The sequence below is a fragment of the Typopeltis vanoorti genome, chromosome 5, assembly GCF_054136105.1.
Source record: "Typopeltis vanoorti isolate ZY-2024b chromosome 5, IOZ_Tvanoo_1.0, whole genome shotgun sequence".
Taxonomy (NCBI): domain Eukaryota; kingdom Metazoa; phylum Arthropoda; class Arachnida; order Uropygi; family Thelyphonidae; genus Typopeltis; species Typopeltis vanoorti.
Window position 1 is genome coordinate 72,646,926 of NC_143553.1, and position 24,583 is coordinate 72,671,508.

The 24,583-nt window shown below is 35.5% G+C and overlaps 1 protein-coding gene across 3 annotated transcripts in view; it reads left to right on the forward strand.

Moving 5' to 3' along the window:
• shop (sulfite oxidase) overlaps positions 1–24,583 on the forward strand; it is a 151,657-nt gene that overhangs the window by 124,823 nt on the left and 2,251 nt on the right. For all 3 annotated transcript variants that reach the window (XM_090392513.1, XM_090392512.1, XM_090392514.1), the window contains 2 exons: positions 7,918–8,107; positions 12,142–12,419. In XM_090392513.1, the coding sequence (XP_090248639.1) occupies positions 7,918–8,107; positions 12,142–12,419 (468 nt within the window). The remainder of the gene's footprint in view (positions 1–7,917; positions 8,108–12,141; positions 12,420–24,583) is intronic.

The window sequence follows — 24,583 nt, forward strand, 5'->3', positions numbered from 1 at the left end:
CTCTCTTCAACTGCTCCTATTCTCTCCTCTTCTATCATTCCCTCTCTCTCTTACTGTGCCTATTCTCTTCTCTTCTATCATTCCCATTTCTCTCTCTCGCTCCTCCTCTGATTCATTGCATTCATCTCTTCCATTCACCTAATCTCCTCTTTCATATTTCTTATCTCATTCCCAAGACATTCTACCTCCTCTTTCAACTCATCTCTCTCTCTCTCTGTGCAAGTTAGTCTCTTACTCGCCATTCATCCTCCAATTCAAGACCATCTCCAAAAACTTCACAATCATTCAAGACACTCCCCACTCTTATTTTTTCATTCATATTTCACTCATTATTTTCACCTATCACACTACTCGTCTCTCTCGAGATTCTTGTCGGTTACATATCCAACTGCTGGGACACATACATGCCACAAAATCCTGTATTATGTTACGCAAAATAGAGTCTTTGAATGGTGAAGGACTTGCTGACACGGCATTTGTAATTGGAGCTTCGGCTACCGCCATCATTAACTTAGTACCAAGGAACTACTACAACTAAATGGTAAATACTAAATATTACTACAACTAAACGCTAAATACTATGTTATACACTGTAATGTAAGCTAATTTACTTAAGCGATACTTCGAGTGTAAACTATATTTAATTATACTAATAAAAACTATAAACTGGATGAAAACTTATCTTCTCTTCCACCGCAGATGCATCCAACTCTGACCTCGCCTTCTCGGTAAATCCAAAAAATTCCAAAACTTTTTAAACAAAAATTTTCCTGTCTAACTTAGAAGCTGTTCGGCCTTGTCACCTTCAAAGTACTCTCCTCCACTTTGTCGCCAGTGTTTCTTCCATCCTTTGAAACATTTCTGGAGCACATCTTTTGGTATATTTCACAGTTCTGCTAGTGATTTTTTCTTTATCGAGTCAACCTACTCAAAATGTCGGCCTTTCAACATCAATTTTAATTTGGAAAATCAAAAAGAGTTCATTGGTGCAAGGCCAGACGAGTAAGCAGAACCATTGTTTTGTGTTTTGCCAAAAATTGATGGATTAGTATTAATGTGTGTGCAGGTGCATTATCATGATGAAGCATTCATCCAGTTTCTCTCCAGGCATCATTTCTTTTTTGTTTTCTAATAGCCTCTTTTACATTGGCAGCCATCCATGATCAAATATATTGATTAATGAGATGTTTTAAAAATGAAAAAAAGAAGTGTAAACTATGTGAAGAAAATAATATATTCTGAATGCATTTCGAATGAAGCTGAAAATTCACTTGCTACTTTTCTCTAATACCTGTCATGAGTGGATTTCTGGAGTCCTGTTAGGTCTGAAGCTCTAAAGCCCTAGTCAGTGCTCTGCATTCCTTAAAGGTTATGTGATCTCCTCCAGGTTATCTAGCTTTGATCCTTAAGCAACCACTTTAAATTAAAGATACCAAGAAATTATATACTTGGTTTAATCCTTTATCCAAGTTTAAGCAAACAAGTTTGTGCCTGAACTATTTTCAGGACTGAGGCAACTCGTATAAAGAAGCTAATGACTTCACATCACTTTCCTTAATATCCCATAATGCAAAGCACATCTTCTTGCAGACATGTATAATGCTATGCATTATGGGAAGGGTCACTACCCAGACTGATTTCGACCTTTATGGAGGTCTCATCAGTGGAAGCCAGACTCAGAGGTGATACTAAGGTTGAAGTAACGTAGAAGGTCATATTTTCATATACAAGTAGTGTATACTTCTGGATCAGAGAAAGTTGTTGGAAGTTTTTTCATACTTCCAACAACTTTCTCTAATCCAGAGTTTCAATAAAGGTCAAAACTAGTCTGAGTAGTTACCCTTCCCATAATGCATAGCATTATACAAGTCTGCAAGGAGATGTGTTTTGCATTATGGGATACTAAGGGAAATGTGGTGAAGTCATTAGCTTCTTTATACGAGTTGCCTCAGTCCTGAAAATAGTTCAGGCAGGTGCAAACTTGTTTGCTTACACTTGGATAAAGGATTAAACCAAGTATATAAGTTTTTGGTATCTTTAATTTATAGTATAACCAAGTGGAAATACTTCCAATAAATAACCCCTTATTCAAACTCAGACCTATAAAATAATATCATTCACAAATAAAGAAACAAAAGAGAATGTAAAAATACAACATATAGCCTTAGAAAAGTGAGTAATCTATTTTCAGAATGTCTGGACTGATGATAAGGAATATTTTTTTCAATTGGTTAGAAATTAAATTAAACTTGCCAAGAAAATCATATTCCTGTTTAATTCTTTATCCAAGTAGAAACAAACAATGTTTGCGTGTGAAGTGTCTTCATGACTAGGTTACTTGCATATAGAGGCTGATGACTTCATATCAGTTGCCTTAGTATCCCATAGTGGAAAGCACACTTCCTTTCAGAATTGTATATTGCAATGTACAATTCTGAAAGGCAACAACTCCTCCCATACAATGTAGTATCGGAGGAGTTGTTGCCCATACTGATTTTGATCTTTATTGAGGATTCATCAGTGAAAACCAGACCCAGAAGAGATGCCAAGGTTGAATTAATGCAGAACTCATATACAAGTAGTAAAAAGGTGTAGTACCTTATTATTAAAATACTCTAGATCAGAGCCCTATATTTGTAGAAAGTTTTTTTCACTTGTTTAGATTAGAATAAAAATTCAAGATATAAAAATTTAATGAAATCTAAAATAAACTAAGATTTAAAAGTATATACAATAATTGAGAAAGTTAAAAAGAATATTTTATGAGAAAATAGTAAATAAAATAAAGTCTGCACAATTTTGAACAAGAACTGAATGACTAATATGAAAGTAATATTACCTTGATATCATTATTACTTTCATACCGGTCATTCAAAAAGAGGTTCTTCTGTATTTAAGCACTGATCAGATAATATTAATATCTGAACTTCTCTGCACAGATTTGCTCACCTGTTTTCCTGGTGATGAGGAGAATAGGTTTAACAGAGCCTTGTAGATAAAGGAGGATATGTGATGGAAGGGTAGAAACATATAATTTGGTGAGGAGTTTAGGAGACAAATGCAGAGAGAATTATTCATAGAGTGGAAGAAGGGGACAAAAACTAATCGTTGGAAGTTTTTTTCACTTGGTTATGCTATAAATTAATAATACCAAGACTTTATATACTTGGTTTAATCCATTATCCAAGTGTAAGCAAACAAAATTTGCTTACACTTGGGGCAACTCGTGGTAAAGGTGGTATTGATTTCACATAACTTGCCTTAGTATCCCATAATGTAAAGTACATCTTCTTTTGGACATGTATAATGGTATGCATTAAGGGAAGGATCACTACCCAGGCAGGTTTCAACCTTTATTGAGGTCTCTTCAATGTGACCCAGACCCAGAGGTGATACTAAGATTGAAGTAATGCAGAAGTCATATTTTCACATACAAGTTGCCAAAAGGTGTCACACGTTATTATTAAATTACTCTGGATTAGCATTATACATGTCCGAAAGGAGATATGCTTTGCATTATGGGAATACTAAGGCAAGTGATGTGAAGTCATACCACCTTTACCACGAGTTGCGCGAGTCCTGAAAATACTTCAGGCACAAACTTTGTTTGCTTACACTTAGATAATGGATTAAATCAAGTATATAAAGTCTTGGTGTCTTTAATTTATAGGACAAAAACTAACTTTCTAGGCCATTCATAGAAGTTGTATAATAGAGCAATGAACAGGAGAGTAAGAATTATATTTCTTGCTTAAAGAGTGATAGATGAGTGAAGTGCATTATTAAAGAGAATATAAATATAGAGACAGTGAAGACAAATTAAAGGTGCAGTATGATTAGTATAGTAATAGTTACTGGGGACCTTTCATTATGACTCATTATTCCTGATTAATGATAATAATATGAGTTTTACTTTCCTTTTATATCTCTTAGATAATGGATTAAACCAAGTATATAAAGTCTTGGTATCTTTAATTTATAGGACAAAAAACTAACTTTCTAGGCCATTCATAGAAGTTGTATAATAGAGCAAAGAACAGGAGAGTAAGAATTATATTTCTTACTTAAAGAGTGATAGATGAGTGAAGTGCATTATTAAAGAGAATATGGAGAGGGGTGCTTAAGGGTCAAAGCTGTATAACTGAGAGGAGACCTCCACATAGCCTTTAAAGGAATGCGGAGAACCGACCAGGGCTTCTGACCTAATGTCCAATCCTCACCTTCTCGTGGTGCACCCTGTTGGGTATCTACTTGGATACTGAACGGACGAGGATGGGCTGGCAATTTGGGATTTAGCCGACCAAATTGTATTCTTATTGGTTAAACCAAAATATAGAATGATGGTACAACACGACAAAATTTCATGCCGGCTGGGGCGTCGCCCGGTTAAACAAGGCCCCCGTTGTTTTCGCCAGGGAACCAGGGCGAACAGCGAAAAGTCAGCTACTGGAACAAATCTGAAAATAAACCCCAACTCAACATCACCAGAGTTAAAGATCGGTACTATCAACGTAAGAAGCCGGAATGGCAAAGAAATGGAGCTAGCTGAGGAATTAGATAAGTACCAGATCGACATAATAGGGGTGACTGAAACAAAAAAGACCAAAACTGGTGAGCTCTTTCTGAGCAATAAATACAAAATGTTATATTCAGGCAATGACAATCAAGGAAAAGAAGGAGTAGCCATAGTATTCAACACAAAATACGAGGCTAATCTTCTTGAATGGCAGGCAGTCTCAAGTAGAGTAATGTGGGCAAATATGAGAATGGGGAACTGGACAATGAGACTTATTTGTGCCTATGGTCCCACAGAAGGTTCTACTAAGGTAGAAGTGGAGGAATTTTTTGAGGCTTTAGAAAAAGCAACTGATACAATGAAAAATGAAAAGTTGGTCCTTGTTGGGGATCTAAATAGCAGAGTAGGAAATGATTGTGAGACATACAAAAATATTTTGGGAAAATTTGGAGAAAAGAGCAAAGCTAATAATAATGGCAAATATCTGTTGGATTTCTGCTCAGGACATGGACTGGTCATTACTAACACCATGTTCCAACATAAAAATGTGCACAAATTCACATGGAGAGAAGAGGCTAGGAATAAGAAAAGTCTCATTGACTATGTTATTGTTGATAGTGATATTTTCTCCCTGGTGCAGGACACCAGAGTGTACAGAGGATTTGAAATTGGAAGTGATCACTATTTAGTCTTGAGCAGGATAAAATTGAATTTCATATTGAAAAGAATAACATGTAAGAAAGTTTTAAAGCGAATAAAAGTTGAGCAGCTCTCAGATGTGAACTTTAGACTAAAATACACAAAGATTATTGAAGAAAAAATGAAAGAGTTTGAGAACAGGAATCAAACCTTGGAAATTCAGTGGCAAACTCTGAAGAAAACATTGATTGATTCTGCCAGAGAGGCATGTGGTGAGGTTGTTTGTAAGGATAAAAAAATCAGAACTCCCTGGTGGACACGGGAAGTTAAAGAGGCAGTGAAGGAAAAGAAGAAAGCATACCAAAAGTTCCTGGCAAATAAGTCAGCTTGTGCTCTTAGAGAATATAGAGACAAATGCAAGAATGCTAAACACTGTGTAAAACTAGCTAAACAAAAGTCATGGGAGGACTTTGGCAAGAATATAGAAAATAAATATCAAGAAGGTGGCAAGATATTCTGGAGGTTGTTGAAGAAGCTCAGAAATGGAGGAAAGAGTGCTGTAAAAGGAATTAGAGATGATAAAGGTGACATGAAAACGGGAGAAAAAGATATCCTTGAAGTATGGAGTAATTACTTTGAAAAACTGCTAAATGAAACAAGCAGTGATGACAGCACAGTGGTAAAAAACACTGACCAGGCATGGAGTCAGGAATACATATCCATACTTGAAGTAGAAAAAGCCATCAAAGGCTTGAAATGTGGAAAGGCAGCAGGAGTAGATGATATTCGACCAGAAATGCTGAAGTATGGTGGTATAAGAGTATTACAGTGGCTGCACTGCATAGTTCAGAAAGCCTGGACAGAGGGACAAATTCCCGATGATTGGAGTAGAGCTCTCATAGTACCCATATATAAAAAGGGAAATAAAACCGCATGTGAGAATTACAGAGGTATTTCCCTACTGAGTGTTCCTGGCAAGATCTATGCAAATATACTTGAGAAACGGTTGAGAAGAATTGTGGAAGAAAAGCTTGGTGAAGAACAAGCTGGATTCAGGCCAAATAGAGGCTGTCAGGATCAGATCTTCACTTTACGACAAATAGTCGAGAAAGCATGGGAATATAACAAAGATCCGTATTTAAGCTTTGTCGATTTGGAAAAGGCATATGATAAGGTGCCAAGAGAGAAGCTATTCAATACGCTGCAGTTATATGGTGTCAATGGGGCATTATATCAAGCAATACTTAGTCTTTATTTGAGTTGTAAGTCAGCAGTTAGAATTGAAGGAAGTACAGGAAGATGGTTTAATGTTAAATCTGGTGTGAGACAAGGATGTACATTATCCCCTCTGTTATTCATTATCTATATGGATCACATTATGAAGGAAAGTGGTATTAAACCTGATATCAAAATTGGAGATGTTAATGTCAGCTCTTTGCTTTATGCGGATGATGTTATACTTCTAAATAAATCTGCTACAAGTCTGCAAGATTCTCTGACTAAATCGAATAGCTGTTGTAATAGATATGGTATGAAGGTCAGCAATAAAAAGACAAAGACAATGAAAATAGGCAGAATCATTGAAAATGTCAACTGTGTTGTGAATGGAGAACCTGTGGAACAAGTTAAACATTTCAGCTATTTAGGCACGATTTTTACTGAAGATGGTAAATTAAATATAGAAATAGACAACAGAATCAGTAAAGCTGGTATGGTGGGAAGTCAATTGAATAAATTCATATGGAATAAGAGAGAAATAAGTCGGAACACTAAATTAGCTGTATACAAGACACTGTTCAAACCAGTTTTAACTTATGGATCTGAGTGCTGGGTCAGAAGTAAAACACTTGACCAAAGACTAGAGACCACAGATATGAGAGTCCTGAGAAAGATTATAGGCGTGAACAGATGGCATCAATGGCAATATCATATTAAAAACGAGGATATTAGGAAAGAACTTGACATTGTCAGCATCCAGGAATGCGTTAGCAGAGCTAATCTCAGGTGGTATGGTCACTTAAATAGAATGGGCGAGGAAAGATTAGCAAAACAAGTGTTCTTTGCCAGGGTGGCAGCAAAACGACCCAGAGGAAGGCCAAGATATAGGTGGATTGATACGATACAAAGTGCTTTAGACGATAGAAATATAAGATCTGATAATGTTGCAGTCTTGACAAGTAACAGACTGATTTGGAGGAAAATTGTAGATAGGAAATTAATAATGATGTAATTTTTTCAATGTAGTACTATCATATCCTGTACACCCCTTGAGGGTACATGGCAGGAATTTGATGATGATGATGATGAATATAGAGACAGTGAGTAGAAATTAAAGTTGCAGTATGATTAGTATAGTAATAGTTACTGGGGGACCTTTCACTATGTCTCATTATTCCTGATTAATGATGATAATATGAGTTTTACTTTCCTTTTATATCTCTTATTATATATCTATCTATCTATCTATCTATATATATATATATATATATATATATATATATATATATATATAACAGGAATCTTCAAATATATTCAACTATAATGACTATCTAAATTATTTTATTTATATAATTTTTCCATAATTTTAAACTTTACTATTGTAACTGTTTAGTTGTATCTTGTAGATAATGTATCATCATAATTTCACAAAGTAGAGTATCCTTCACTGCCTGGGGTACTCATAAGTTAGAAGATTAGATAATATTCCCATAATGAAAAAAAAATTAATTTTAATAATGTTTTATTATTTTAATATGTTTTAGGCATTTGATCCCAATGCTGATATTATTTTGGCATATGAGATGAATGGCCAAGAGCTTCCAAGAGATCATGGATATCCAATACGTGTGATTATTCCTGGGGTAGTAGGTGCACGCAATGTAAAATGGTTAGCAAAAATCATAGCCAGCAGTGAAGAGAGCCCCAGTCATTGGCAAAGGAAAGATTACAAAGGTGACCTAAATTGACTAAGCATTTTTTGTTATGATCAGCCACCTGAGAACTTAACTCTGAATCACTAACACGTAATGTATATAATTATGATGAAATGTCATTCCCATTTAATCTGCAGGGTATGCATCTGGCTTGTTTAATATCTTTAGTCATGTCCCGCTCTTGTCATTAATGTTGTTTGTCATATTTTGTTGTTGTCCATGCAATAACTCAGCTACACAGCCTAAAAGTTATGGGGTATTGTGAGCATTGTTAGTAACACTGTTCATAGTTGCTGCCGAGATGTTTTTTAACATTTAGCCTAGAATGACTGGACTTTTATTTAATTGTATGTGAAATTGAGTGTCTGTTTTATAGTTATTTATTGATGTATTATGTACTGTATATTGATAAAGTGTATGAATGTGTATATAACAATGAAGGCATTGAATTCTTCATTTGAATTCAACATGAAAAGTTAATACAAATTTCAAAAACGTTGTGTGTGTGAAATGTATTCAGTGGCAAATGCGAGTAGTTTATGGGAAAAGATGGTGCTAGGATATGCCAGAAATGTATACTAATTAGGAGAATGAGAGGTGTAAACAAATGAGATGGCTTTCTAGCTAGTGATGCATGCTAGGAGAAATATGAGAAATACAGTAAGAGTGGTGTGAGAAAGGTGATATGAAAGAAATGGAGGGGGGGGGGATTATGGCACAATGTTGGAAAATTTGAAGTAATTGAGGAAATGATAGAAAGAAAATTAAACACATGCAGCAGTAAAGAAAGATTCTAGAGAGCAGGAACAACAACAAAAAATATATGGTATTATATATGATTCCATAGCAAGGAGCATGCTGGATAAATAAGCAGTGAAAGTATGTTTTCTGGGAGAGAAGATTCATGACATGACTGAGACTATATATAGATAAGTAGAATAAGTGGGATATATGACTATGTTGATCAGAATGAATTAAGGTGAAAGGATACAAGTATGGTATGAAGGAAGATACGAAAAAGATATGACAGAAGAGACCTGAGATTGTTAATACTAGTCGGTACACTGTGCAGTATGTTAATTGCATGGAGCGAGATTGAAGGTCAAAGGAAGTTATTCTTGCAGGATGGATTATACACTAGTGTCCAAATCCTAAGGGTGAACACTATTTCTGAAGATTACAGTCACAGATTCAGATGAATCAGTTTGTGGAAATTTGTATAATTGATGATTTTGAGTAGAAAGCCAGTACACATTCAATTTTTGAATCATGCACAAAGGGGTAATGTAATAGCATGCAACAGGATAAAAGGCAAAAGGCTGAGCTAAGCAAATTGTGATTGAAGGAAGCTCCTTTCGTGAAGGAATAAAGTTGCAAACTTGGATGTTTTGTAATATCTCAAAGACATCATCTAGATGATTTTGCATGGGGAAGAATTATTGGAAAGTTTGAAGAAGGCTGCAGAATTACTGATATTGCCAGAGAGAGTGGAATTTCATATAGTGTTGTATCCAGGCTCTAGTCAGTGTTTCAAACCAGTGAAATGTGTTCCAGATGTTTGCTAAGAGGTTGCCCTTGCTCTGCAATGGAGCATGAAGACAGATTTTTGGCTATAACAGCAAAATGTAATCGATGCACCACACACCACAGCTTGCAAGTCAGATCCATTCAAGCACATATATACATATATCTTTATAAACTATGTCAAGACATCCTGTGACAAGTAGGCGTATATGCCTGAAGACCCGTAGTCTGCATTCCTTTATCCACAGCAAATCATAGGCATGTTTTTGGTGGTGTTGTATCCATAAAATTTGGACAAGATACATGGCCAAATGTACTCTTTACAGGCAGGAATCGTGTAGTCTATCTTCTGATTTGAGATGACATTTGATCTGCCATGAAGTGGTAATGCTTACCATTGCAAGAATGTTCTTGAAAGGGATAGATACTGCAGTTCTGGGGTCATGGTGTGGGGAGACAATATGCTTAATGGATGTACCAAGCTACAAGTGCTGGAAAAAGGGACTATGACTGGTGAATGATATTGCAACAAAGTTCTTCAACATTATGTTCAATTTTTCCATAGTGGTGCTGTAAGCAAAGAATTCATTTTATACCATAGAGCATGTTTAGGGAACAATAGGGAGACACTGGCTTTATCCTTGCTCTGAAGGAGAAGTGAGCCAGTTTGCCTCAAGAACTCCAGAATCAATTGATGCTAACCATAGTATGACATTGTGAGAGCTGCATCGCGGTTTGGAGTGGACATATTCCATATTGAAATGTCTCTCTACAAAGTTTTCTCTAAGCACTGTACTCAGACATCTAGTTTTCTTGACTGTAAGCATTCACTCTTTCAAAGAGCAGTAATTTCTCAAGCACCTAACACCAAACCTGTTCAAGTACACTTGTGTCCAAAAGCTAAGGATGAACTATATTTTTACCTCTATGTGAAAAAATTTTCATGACTACAGCCAAATGTGGACATAAATTTATTTCCAGCATACTAGTAAATTATATTACACAAAAAAGTGTGTTATAAATTATGTACAAAGTAAATTGCAATACATTTTTGCCAAAAGTTACAAATTTCCTAAGGATATAGTTAAGGAATTAACTATATCCTTTCTACCGAAATGTTTTTGCTGATTACATCCTTTCTCTTCTAATTATACAGGGTGTCCACAAATGTTTACCCTGATTATAATATATTATAACTCTTCAGTGGATACTTGAAATGGAACACAAAGTTAGACTTCAATGAACAACTTCAGCATGTGCACCGCCAGTAACACATAAAATATCCAAGCGGCAATCAATAACATGCCACACATTCTCCAACATTTGTTGTGTGACTCCTTCAACTGCATTTCTGATGCACTGTCGCAAGGTCACAAAGTCTGGAACTGGTGTTGCATAAATAAGATCCTTAACATATCCCTCCCCAAAAAAGTCTAGGGGCATAATTTTTGGTGATCTCAGGGGCCATGAGATTAGACCATCTCTGTCAATCCAGCAATTCGGGAATTCTCAATTAAGATGAGTACGAACATCACGAGACCAATAGGAGAGGTTCCATCCTGTTGAAAGATAACATTTGGTTGCATCTCCTGTAGCTGGGGAATGGCATAATTATTGAGCAGGTCTAAGTACGCATTTCCATTAATTTCATTTTCAAGAAAGAAGAAAGGGCCAATCATGCATTAATCCACACCACACATTGAGTTTTGGACTAGCTCGAATGTCTTCTCTTATGGCATGTGGGTTTTCAGATTCCCAGATCCTTACGTTGTGTCTGTTGACTACTCCAGTGAAATGTGAAATGTTGCCTTATCAGAGAAACAAACACGCTGCAAAAAATCATTATCTTCATCGATGCGGTTCAAAATGAGGTTAGCAAATTCTTCATGCCTTGGACGATCATCTGGCTTTATCTCCTGGACCATTTGGACTTTGTATGCAAATAATTTCAAATGTTTGCGTACCACTTTGTGGACTGTACTCCTTGGCATTTAAAGTTCTAGTGAAGCTCTTCTGATTGACTTCTGCGGTGACTGGGTGAAGGCAGTTTGAACTGCCTCAACTGTCTCCTCAGAAACCGATGGTCTGCCACTGCTTGTACTCTAGTGAACGGAACCTGTTTCTAAAAACTTTGTCTTCCATGACTTAATGAGCTTGACATCAGGTGAGTTCTTTCCATGCTGTGCCCTAAACATTCGCTGCACTGTAACTGGAGATTTTGTTTCTGCTAGCCACAGAACGCATTGGACTTTTTCCTGTACTGAGGCCATTTTTAAAGAAAATCAGCAGCAGCGCTCCTGGTGGAAAAAGCAGTATACTGAAGATACCAGTATGGAAACTTTATGAGTGCCCAAGTTTACCTGCAACAAAATTTATTCAGTTAATTTCATTGTTAAAATATTATAGCCAGTTGAAATCAGGGTAATCATTTGTGGACACCCTGTATTTATGAAATAATTATATATAATTATAATAATTTAAGTAATAATTTTTGTAATCTACTAAAGAGAAAAACATATTTCTCTTCAGGATTTTGTCCAAATATAACTTGGGATAATGTTGATTTTGATCGTTCACCTGCAATCCAAGAATTGCCTGTTACTTCTGCCATTTGTAATCCTTCTTCAGGTGATGAAGTAAAAATAGAAAATAATTGCATACCAGTGTCAGGTTATGCTTGGAGTGGTGGAGGCCAAAAAATTATCAGAGTAGATGTATCTGTTGATGGAGGAATAACATGGATGGAAGCCACCTTAAATGATAACCTTTCTCCTCCCCATAAAGCATGGGCTTGGATGCTCTGGAAAGTAAGTTCTGACATGTATAAATTTACTATAAGTTATAAACATACTTTGATTATATATCATTTATATAATATAAAGTGTATAATTTGCTTCTTGTTTAGCAAACCCTGATAGCACTCAAATCTTCCAAATTGGTGGTAGCTATTGGTCATCATGTCATCTTCCAGTAAGAGGAAAACTGAGTCAGTTTTATTGCATCTAAAAATATAATTCAAATCCTGTCTTGTTTCATTAAAAAAACTTGTAATAATAATTCTTCAGACAAGGTCAGATTCTCTCTCTCTCACACACTTTTTTCTTGGACTAACATTTATCTCAGCCTTTTCTGACACAAATACATCATGTGGCTCTATAAGCTGAAAGCTGCTCTTGCTGACATTGTGCGAATCTTAGTGTGCTTTGCATGCATTTGGGCTGGAATGTTGATATACATATATACACACACACACACACACACACTCAGGTCTCTCTTTATGCGGATTTGAAGTTATGCGGTGCATAACTTCAAATCCGGGAGTGAGAGGCAGGTTTTTTTCGTGCAGAGTTGTGAATGATTGGAATGCCTTGCCTGAGAGTGTGGTGTCTGCAAGGAGTTTGAATGTGTTTAAGACCCGGTATGATGAGATGTGTGTGAGATAAAAGGACCTCCTAGATGAGTCTTTGACTCCATGAGGTCTTGTTTAATAATAATAATAATAATAATAACTTCAAAACTTATGTATAGTACTCCCACAGATATGAGACTTTTTGACACTTCTGTGCATGTCAGCAGAAGGAGAATCCATTCCAATAATAGGGTAATCCAGCGTTTCCCAAACTTTTCCTACTACGGAACACTTCACAAATCCTGAAATTTTCATGGAATACCTTGGTTATTTTGTAATGTATTAATTAATAATTGTTAATTTACCTGATTCATTAATTAATAATTAATTAAACATCAATTAAATTCAAACGTGAGCTGAAGAACTGTATGTCTGGATATCGCGAGTTGTATAAAAAATTAATGAAATCATCATCACAAAGTTTAATCACTGATTACATTGTCAGAAGAAAAAAATCAGCACAGAACGATGGTGAAGCTAATTCTGTTTGTGAAGAACCATTGTCTTTACCATACAGATCTGATGCGCTGACTATCTCTTCTGGTGATAAAAGTGATTTTGCACCAGTTCGCAAACGTTGCCAAATGTTGTCTAATAGTGATGATAATTCTGATGACAAAATGTAAAAAAAAAAAAAAAAAAAAAAATTGTTACTTTTGAATAAAATTAAATGAATAAAGCTTTAAAACAAACAGGCATTCTTATTTTCCTGAATTTTCATAAACTTTTTTTTATGTGATTTTAGGTTTATTTTAATTCATTGCTTCGGTTTTATGCGGTTTTAGAAAATTATGAAACGTGTACGTAATTTTTCAACGTAAGTTAGGCCTTTTTTGTGCGATTTTTTATATACGGTTTTCTGTGAAACGTATCTATCGCATAAAAAGAGACCCGACTGTGTATATATATATATATATATGTTAAAGATGCCAAGCTATTAAACCTGGTTTTACTCCATTTCCCAAGTAAGCAAACAGACAAATAAGTCAAGTTTGCACCTGTACATAGTGCAAGTCTAGGTGACCCACAAAGTAGTGCAAGTCTAGGCAACTCGTGGTAAAGGTGGAATAAGCTCTGATCACTATTTTTAATATTTACCCTTAATGCAAAGCCCATCTCCTTGAGGAGATGTATGATGCTATGCATTAAAGGCAAGGGGCCACTACCCAGACCGGTTTCGACCTTTATTGAGGTCTCATATATATATATATATATATATCTACCCTATAATATAAAATGATAAGCTTTTTTTTGTAACTTTTTTTGTCAAGTTATTTGAAACAGTTTGAAACTCAGGAGCTACCCTGAGTGTCGAGTCATCAGAATTCAAGGAGAACCGGCCTACCATTCCGTAACTCGGGGGGGGGGGGGGGGGGGACCCCTTTCAAGTTTTCAAAATTTGAGTCATCAGAATTCAAGGAGAACCAGCCTACCAGTTCGGGAGGAGGGGGGGGGACCTTTTTGAGTCATCAGAATTCAAGGAGAATTGGCCTACCAGTCCGGAACTCCGGGGGGGGGGGGGGATTGTGCGCCATAGGCGTCGGGATCCCCCTGGTATATAATATATATAATTTAGTCATCATGTCATCTTCCAGTAAGAGGCCTCTTTACTGAGGTCTCTTTATTAAAGAGGCCTCAATAAAGGTCAAAACCAGTCTGGGTAGTGACCCTTCCCATTATGCATTGCCTCACACACGACCGAAAGCGGGTGTGCTTTGCATTATGGGATACATACGAAGTCATTAGCCTCTATATACAAGTAGCTCAGACGTGAACATATTTCACATTTAAAACTGTGTTTTGCTTACTTGGGAAAAGGATTAAAACCAAGTATAAAATTTCTTGGTATCTTTAACATATATATATATATATATATATATATATATATCAGGGGCGAATATTCCAGGTGTGCAGTGCTCATCCAAGAAATATCAGTATCACCGATATTATATTTTTACATTTATTCCATTAAAGACTCGCCCAGTTGTTTGCAGACTTCACACAATTCCTAAAATTGAACAATATACTGCACTAATGCTTCATTGTCCTCTTCACGAGGATAATAAAGTATTAGTGCTTCACGAAGATGGCACTTTTTGCCGCATAAACATTGCATCACATTCATGTTAATAGCCCTGGTGTGCTTTCAAAATGCATACACCTTTGAGCCATTTGAAAAGATATAAAGAGGGTGCAACATGTCAAATTCTTAGCATTATATGATTTTTAAACCGCTCAGAAGGTGTGACTAGGTGAGCTTAATTTTGAGCTCACTCAGCACCTAGTGGCTATGATTGGTCATTGTGTCAACCAATCCAATTGAATGTTGTCACGAGTTGAGAGATGATTATATCCGATGGCTTTATTACAAACAGCTGTTACACATGTTTTCTAGAACCTGAAAATTTGAAAGTGGATGTTAGAAGAAAAATGCTAATTGTTTTTTCTTTTGCTTGTGCAGTATAGCATCTGTTGAGGTTGCAAAGTTTTTAACGGTATAGAGACATTTTTATTCTAGTCTTCGGAAACAACAGACAGTAAAAAATATCTATTCCTGAATAAAAATGAATATTCTATTACTAAAATTAAGGGGATATTAAATCCCACATAGTTTTAAAACCGAATAAGAAACTCAAAGATTGGAATCAGAGAGTTTCTTGCCGAATATAGCAAACTATAAAGTATCGGCGACACTAGCGTTAGCAAATGCAAGTGATCCTAGTACGTAGTACAATACCGGACGACTCGTTGCAAAGGTGGGGGAAGTTCAGATCGTTATTCTTAGGTATTTTCCATAATGTAAAAACACGTTTCCTAGGAAATGTATGCTGTTATTACATTATGGAGGGAGGTCACTACCCAGACCGGTTTCAGCCTTTTTTGAGGCTTCATCAGTGAGTAGCTGTAATGTTTTAGTAATGTAATTAATTTTAGTAATGTTTTCATTGCCGAAATGAAGCTTATTAGCTCTTTATACTTAAGTGAATATTCTGTGTGTTATAAGAAGTTGTTTATCTACAACAAAATACCAGCATATGTGAGATTGATAAGACAAGAAGAACTGCTAATACTAAGAAAAAAAAAAACTAATGAATTTAGGTTCCCGAAAAGGTGGATAATTCTGATAATGATCAGATGTTATGTATACTGAGTCTCAGTAAACAAAATAAAATTTTTGGAAAACGGAGCGAAATATACACAAACCAGAGAAATACACATAACATGTGCGACAAATTTTACGAGATGATTTGCTGCTCCATCAAACCATATTTATCCCTGCAATACTCTCTCTCTCTCTTATAAGTTTTTTTTTTTTAATTATGCCATCATAAATTCACTTATTCATGTTTAGAATTTATAGGATCGTGCTATTCGCTCTACCCAGCAACTTATAGCACACACATATCACAAATGATAATTATTAATTATTCTTTACCATTAATGAAAGTGTTGTACTCACACTTATTCCTTCCTATTCTCATATCTCTTATAAATGATGGTTCACATATTTTCATCTTTGAGTATTTCAAATATACCAGTCTCCTGCATTGTTGTTTTCTAATCAATCATAAAACAGATTGTTCCCCTACTCTACGCAGAAGTATTCAAAGTTATCCTGCAATTAATTGCATTGGACCAATTAAGATGAGTGCTGATGCGCTATGTCCTCTCAAAACTTTTATACATTGATAAAATGCAATCCCACAGTCATGGGCATTTGCAGGGGGACGGGGCACTTCCCCCAGGATCGCTTAAAAAATTCCACAAATTATAATCGTAAAATTGATTGAGATATGTATTCTTACACCCTCGACCCTGGGAATGCTTTGTCTGTCTTAAAATTTTATTATGGGTTGGCCTGTTGCGGGGTAGCCATAGAACACGTGTTTTATTGCAGTAATAAAACGTGTTCCTGTTTTTGGTTCATCTTTTTCTGATTTGTGAACAGTGACCGGTTAGTTTGCCTTCTGTCTAGTAAGTTACAGAGTGAAGTGCGAATTGGAAATTTATAGTGAAACAAATTTAAACAAAAAAATTAAATTTTTAAAAGGTAAGTGTATGTAATTTAATACAGGAATACCTCGATTATCGCAGTTATTGTTGCCGCGAAAAATACTGTAATAATCAAATCCGTGATAATCGGGATAAATAATGGTGTAAAATGGGTGATCATTGCCAAGGATTTTTCAAATCTATTAATTAAATTTTATATATGAAGTAAAAAAGAAATGTGTTAAGTAAAAAATGAAAGTTCCTTTAGAAAAACAAGATTATTCTTTAATCTTTATTTATATATAAGGAATACATACAGTGCATACAATTATTCTCTCTTGGATAAAAATTGGTGTAGAGTTGTTTGGTGGAATTTTTTTTCTTTTTTTCTTCGTATAAAGCTCGGTAGCAATGGATGGAATTTTCAATTTCCTGATGAACTTTCATTGATCGCTCAAGATTAGGATTGCCATTCAAGATTTTTTTCTTTAAAATTTTCAGCAATTCTAAATATTTCATCCATTTCTTTGAGGGCAAATTCCTTCAGTGCCACGTCCATTTGTTCGTCATTATCATCGATTTGAGCATCATAAACACGTTCTCTCTCTCTCTCGAGGTTAATTAGGTCTTCATCATCCAGCTCCTTATCATGTGACCGAAGCAGGTCCTGAAATCACTTTTTTCAATTTCTTTTAGTCCTAGATTGAAGCCAAGCTTAGTTATGTCATTGATAACATGGGTTACTTCATTTTCAAATGCTTTAAAATCATTTGCACAATGAGGAATCATCTTTTGCCATGCTGCTCTTAGGTTGCTAGACATTACTTCACTCCATGCTTCCTTGACATTCTCAATTTAATTTTTCATATTGAATGCCTTCCAGAATTCTGTCAAAGTCATAGCTTCATCTCCTGTAGTATTTTCTATTGCTTGTGAAAAAGTTCTTCGTAGGTGATATGCCTTAAAGGATGCGATTACACCTTGATCCATTGGCTGGATGATGGAAGTGGTGTAAATAAATAACTTTTACATTTTCGCACAAATCATTCAGTGCTGATGGATGACTAGGTGCATCATCTCATATCGACAAGATTTTAAAATCAAGATTTAATGACTTGCAGTACCTTTCAGCTTCAGGACAAAAACAGTTTTTAAACCAATCCTCAAAAATAGTTTTTGTCATCCATGCTTTTCTATTGAATCTCCAATGAACAGGGAGAAAATTTTTATCTAAACTTCTAAGTGGGTGAGGATTTTGTGAACGATAAATAAAAGAGAGGCTTCATCTTGTAATCTCCAGAAGCATTGTCACATAGTAAAAGTGTTACATGCTCCTTCGAAACCTTGTAGCCAGGCTGTGATTTTTCATTTTTTGCTAAAAATGTTTTAGTGGGCATTTTTTTCCATAACAAGCCTGTTTCATCAGCATTAAATATCTGATCATCGGTATAATTTCCTTCTTCAATGATCTGTTGCAATTCACCAGAAAAACTAGCTGCTGCTTTTTTATCGGCACTTGCAATTTCACCTTGTACACGAACGCCATGAATGCTCGATCGCTTTTTGAACCGATCAAACCACCCTGAACTTGCAGAGAAAGTTTCTTCCACTACTTACGCGGAATCATTTTCGCTTTTGAATTGTTTTCTTTTTAAAGTTTCAAGCAAATTCAATGCTTTTGTTTTTATAGTCATTTGACTAAGAGGAATTCTCTTTTGGTTAAAATCTTCTATCCACACTGACAGTAGCGTTTCCATTTCAATCATAAGATGGCTTCTGTTTCTCGTAGTTTGGGAACCAGACAAGGTCGATGCACTTTGTCCTAGTTACTTATAGTTTGCAGCGTGATCTAAAATATGGTGAACAGTTGATTCATTTAGACCGTACTCTTGCAATTTTGGCTTTGGTTATGCCTGCTTCATACTTATTTATCATATGCAATTTATCTTCTAAGCTGATCACTCTACGTTTCTTCTTGATAGCTGTAGACTTGATATCATCGTTGTTTCTTTTATCATTCATTGTAGGAGTAAATAAGAAGAGAAATAGATATCCACATGTTCTTCAGGCAAAGGCGGGCAGTTACTGGTGAGTGGTGAGCAGGCATCGTCTAATAAAAACGAAGTGCTACAAGTGAGCGATACCTGGAGAGTGGCGACTCGAACTGGTTGCATATGTAGTGGGCTACATCTCGTGGCCACGATAATTCGAATTTGGAGCACAATAATTGGAATTTTGGTATCAAATTATAAACTGCGATAAATCGAGAATCACGATAATCGAAACCGCGATAATTGAGGTATTCCTGTATTATTTTACTTGTTAGTTTTATGATTTTTTTGCTTTTAAACTGAAATAGTTTAATTTAGGATTAATTAGTTAGTTGATTTTTAATATATGAAATTGTGCTAAAAACGATTAATTCTGAATACCTTTTTTTTTTTTCAAGAATTAAAGATCATTAAAATTGATGCAAAATGAAAATAATGTTATTTAAATTAAGGAGATATTGAATCCCACATTGTTTCAAAACCGAATAAGAAACTCAAAGATCGGAATCAAAGAGTTTCATGCCGAATATAGTGAACTATAAAAGTATCGGCGGATACTAGCGTAAGCCAAAGCATGTAGCACAAACTAGGGAAACTCGTAGCAAAGATGGATCACTATTCTTAGTAGTTCCCATAATGTAAAAAACACATCTCCTAGGAGATGTATGATGTTATACATTATGTAGTATAACATCATAATGTTATACATTATGATGTTTTACTACCCAGACCAGTTTTGACCTTATTGAGGTCTCGTCAGTGAATAGGTAGACCAAATTAATACTGAGGGTATAGAGAAAAGAACTTATATACTCTGCTATATGAGTTGTAGAGAATAGTGATCAGAGCTTTATCCACCTTTGCTATGAGTTGCCCTAGTTTGTACTACATGCTTTGGCTTACACTAGTATCTGCTGATACTTTTATAGTTCACTATATTCGCCATGAAACTCTTTGATTCCGATCTTTGAGTTTCTTATTCAATTTTGAAACAATATGGGATTTAATATCCCCTTAATTTAAATAATGTTACATTGCCGAAATGAAGCCTATTGGCTCTTTATTTAAGTAATGAAAATAATGTATTTATAGTTTACATCGACAAATAATTACATAAAAAAAAAAGCTAAAAGACGTTTATTGGTGTAATTATTTGTTTCCAAGCTCCCTCCTCCACCTGGAAAACATGACAGCACATCCAACCAAAATGATCACGTGACGGCACTGATATATATATACTAAAGCACCAAACCAAATGTATACCATCTGCATCAAAAATTCCATAAAAATTCTGCCTTATGCAAACTGCATAAGACTGTCACAGAAAGCCTTGCTTATACCGTTTGCTTTAAGTATTTCCACAGGAAATCTTGAACTAAACTGGCATCCATAATTCCTCCACTTCTATTAAAGCTCAAATTGTAACTATTCAACATTCATGTGTAGTCCATTTCCAAAAAGGCCAAAGATTATTATTATATTATTTTTTTATATTATTATTATTAAGAGAATCTCCAGGGAGCCAGAGACTCATCAAGAAATCCACACCTTTTCTTGAATTCATTCATACTACCTGCACTCACCACCTCCAAAGGCAATGCATATCAATCATGCACCACTCTATGTGAGAAAAATCTAGCTCTCACTCCTTGACTGTATTCATTCTCAACTTCCATGAATACCCTCTTGTCCTTCCTCTCCAACCTTCCATAAAATGAAAAATTCCATCTACTGATATTCTATATGGCCTGTTCAGAAGTTTGTAAGTCTCAATCATATCATCCCTCTTTCTCCTGTTTACTAGTGCCTGCAGTCTAATAATTTAATAACAAAATAAAGTTATCTTTCTTATAAACAACGATATAGGTCAGGGGTGGGCAACTTTTATAAGTGTGTGTGCCAAAATCGCCAAATCTTTGATGCAAAATTTTGGGGAACATATTATTATTTGGTGTCTTTTAAGTATTGGGAGAACCTTCTCAAATAATCAAAAATCACAGTAGAGTGGTAAAATCAAAGAATATTATAAGAGTGTCATAAGACTGAATGAATGTAAAAATTTGCGACAGAATTTTTATTTAAAATTCCTTTTATCCTGGTTGATACTGTGGATATTTTTTATTTGCCTTTAAGTGTAATACTAGCTGCCACATACAGGATTTGTGTATGCAACCCACATGAGGATTTATGGGTTGCAGAAGTTAGTTGATTGGCAGAAAATATGGCATATTATAGAAATTTTCAGGCACTTGCTTATAGAGGATACAACAAGGGATAATCTCTGGAAATTGTTGAAGAAGTGTATGTTTAGTAAGGCAATTACAACTAGGATTTTCACTTGGCAAGAGGTAAATGGGTGGAATGACCAGAGTGCTTTGTTGGTGATTGTATTCAAGGAGAGGTATGATAGGTACTGTGTGGATGAGTCTGGACACCATGGAGATTCCCATGTACTAATAATAGCTTGAGGTATTTTGTGAAGTGGCCTCTTCTAAAATCAAGAAATAACAAAACATATGCCTTTCTCTCTACTTCTCCTATTCTGCACAGTTATTATTGTAAAGTGTATACAAGTACTTCATAACTATCAGTCACTGAAGGTCTACCTCTCCTCTTTTTCCAGGAACTTGACCTTCTATTAGAAGGTTCTGAGAAGTCCTCCTTCCATCCTTTCAATGTGTCCAAAATATTTTAACTTTCTTCTTTCAATATCCTTAAGGAGTCTTAAAATTCTACTGATCTTTTTTAACACCCATTCATTTGTATGCCTTTCAATATATGATATCCTCAACAGCCTTCTGTAACACCACATCTCAAAAGCAGCTATCCTTTTCTTATCTACTTCATTAGGTTCCAAGTCTCACATTCATAAGTCACTGTTGGAAAAACAACTGCATTCAAAATTCTCAACTTTATTCCCATGCAGAGAGACCCAGCCTTCCAGATTTTAGACAAGTCTGCTCTGACTGTTGTTTTAGCCATTCCTAGTCTTCTTATGACATCTTCTGTACAGCAATTCATCATATTAATAGTGGTACATCTGTCATAAGCATTCCTGTTAAATTGCAAGTCATTTTATCAAGTGGTTTGTTTTATACAGCTATCTGAAGCAAACGTGTTGTCTGTATTCCATAAAATGGATAAAATTGAGTATCATGCGGTTATAAAATTCTTTGTTAAAGAAGGTTTAACGCCAAAAGAAATTCATTTGAAGTTCATAAAAGTTTATAGGCACTCTTCTTCGTTTTTGATAATTAAGAAATGGGCTGTTGAGCGTAAACATGGCTGTACCAACCTTGAAGATGATCCACATGAAGGACATACAAAAAGTGTAACAACATCAGAAATCGTTGATCAAGTGCACTATATGGTATTGGATGACCAGTGAGTCAAAGTGTGCAAAATTGCTGAGACTATTGGCATTTCAAAAGAACATGTAGGATATATTTTGCATGAAGAATTGCAAATGAAAAAGCTTTGCGCAAGATGGGTGCCATGCTTGCTCACAGCAGCTCAAAAACCACTTGCATGAAAATATCTCTGAACAGTACTTGGGGTGTTTTAACAAGAATAAAACTGATTTTGTGCATCAGTTTATTGCTATGGATGAGACTTGGATTCACTTTACACACACACACACACACACACACACACACACACACACACACACACACACACACACACACACACACACACACACACCAGAATCCAAACAGCAGTCAAAACAGGTGGTCAGAAGCCAGTTGTTCAGCGCCAAAGAAGACAAAGTCAGTTCCATCAGCAGGAAAGGTCATGGCATCGGTGTTTTGGGATGCTAAAGACATTTCGTTTATTAATTATCTTGAAAAGGGTAAAACAATAACTGGGAAATATTATCCCGAACCAGACTAGATGAAAAAATTCATGAGAAAAGACCCCGTTTGCAGAAGAAAAAATCATCTTTCATGAGGACAATGCACCTGCCCTGTGTGGCAATGGGAAAATTAAGGGATCTGTACTATGAATTGTTGGAACATCCACCCTATTTCCCAGATTTGGCTCCCTCTGACTTCTATTTCTTCCCAAAACTAAAAGTCTTTTCCTCACTGGTCAGCATTTTTCTTCGAATCAAGAGGTGATTGCAGCTGTAGAGGGGTATTTTGCAGATCTTACTGAGAACCACTACAGGGAAGGGATAATGGCACTGGAGCATCGCTGGAATAAATGTATTAGTCTTAAGGGAGATTATGTTGAAAAATAAAAATAATTTTGAAATTATAAATTCATTTTTTCATCGTTAGGCTGAGAACCTTTCAGACCACCCTCGTATATATACTATACTAGGGGGGGGAGCTCTATCCGCCTGGTGGCTACGGCATCCAACCCCCCCAAGTTCCTGGCTGGTAGGCCGGTTCTTTATGAACCTGACTTTAATTATTCAAAATCACAAAATGAAAATTAAATATTTACGATATAATCAGTCATGACATGCACGTCATGCTAATTTCAGTAATGAATACTAACACATACTGTTCTAATGGTCGACAGTGAGTTTGATTGTTGTAATCCTGAAACAATAAAATTGTTGTCTCATGAAGGCAAACACATTGTTGGATGTTTCAAAACAATGAAGATGTGACATGAAAACGTGACAAATTTCGTTTCAAATTTCAACTTATCTTTAAGCCTTCAGCTTATCGGCTTAACAAATTGTTGTCTCATGAATGCAAACACATTGTTGGACATTTCAAAAACGGGACATAAAAAATTTTCAAATTTTGGCTTATTTTTTTATATATATATATAGAATGGATAATAAACCTATTATAAATTTTGTACCATGGGTGAACTAAGAGTTGGATACTTCAGGAACCCTGCTTCTAGAATAAAAATGATATATATATATATATATATATATATTTTTTTTTTTTTTTCATGTGACTTCAGACCTCCAGTAAGCAGTACAGTGAAATGAAATGCATTTACACATAAGAACATTCACAAATAACTAAGATGAAAAGCCAAAAGGCTATTTTTTTCTGGCGAGGTTGATATATAAGTTAAGGGGATAAAAATCCCTTCTTGTTTTTCAGCCAGTAAGCGAAACTAAGATCGAACACTACGATCTGTAACGTTTCATGCTGACGAACTGTCAGCGTATCCATCCAAGCGTAAGTGACCACTTGGTAGTGCCACACCACGGCAACTCGTTGCAAAGGTGAAGCAAGCTTCCTCACTGTTCTTGATATTTTCTCATAATGTAAAACACAGCTCTTAAGAGATGTAGTACTGTTTTACATTATGAGGAGAGGTCACTACCCAGACCGGTTTCAACCTTTTTTGAGGTCTCATCAGTGAGTAGCTAGACCTAGTTAATATCAGAGTTTAAGTGAAGAAAACTTAGCCTTTTGGCTTTTCATCTTAGTTATACTATGTTATAATGTAATATAGTGACACACCTTTCGGTCAATCGTATAGCAAAAGTATGTAAGTTTTCTTCACTTAAACTCTGATATTAACTAGGTCTAGCTACTCACTG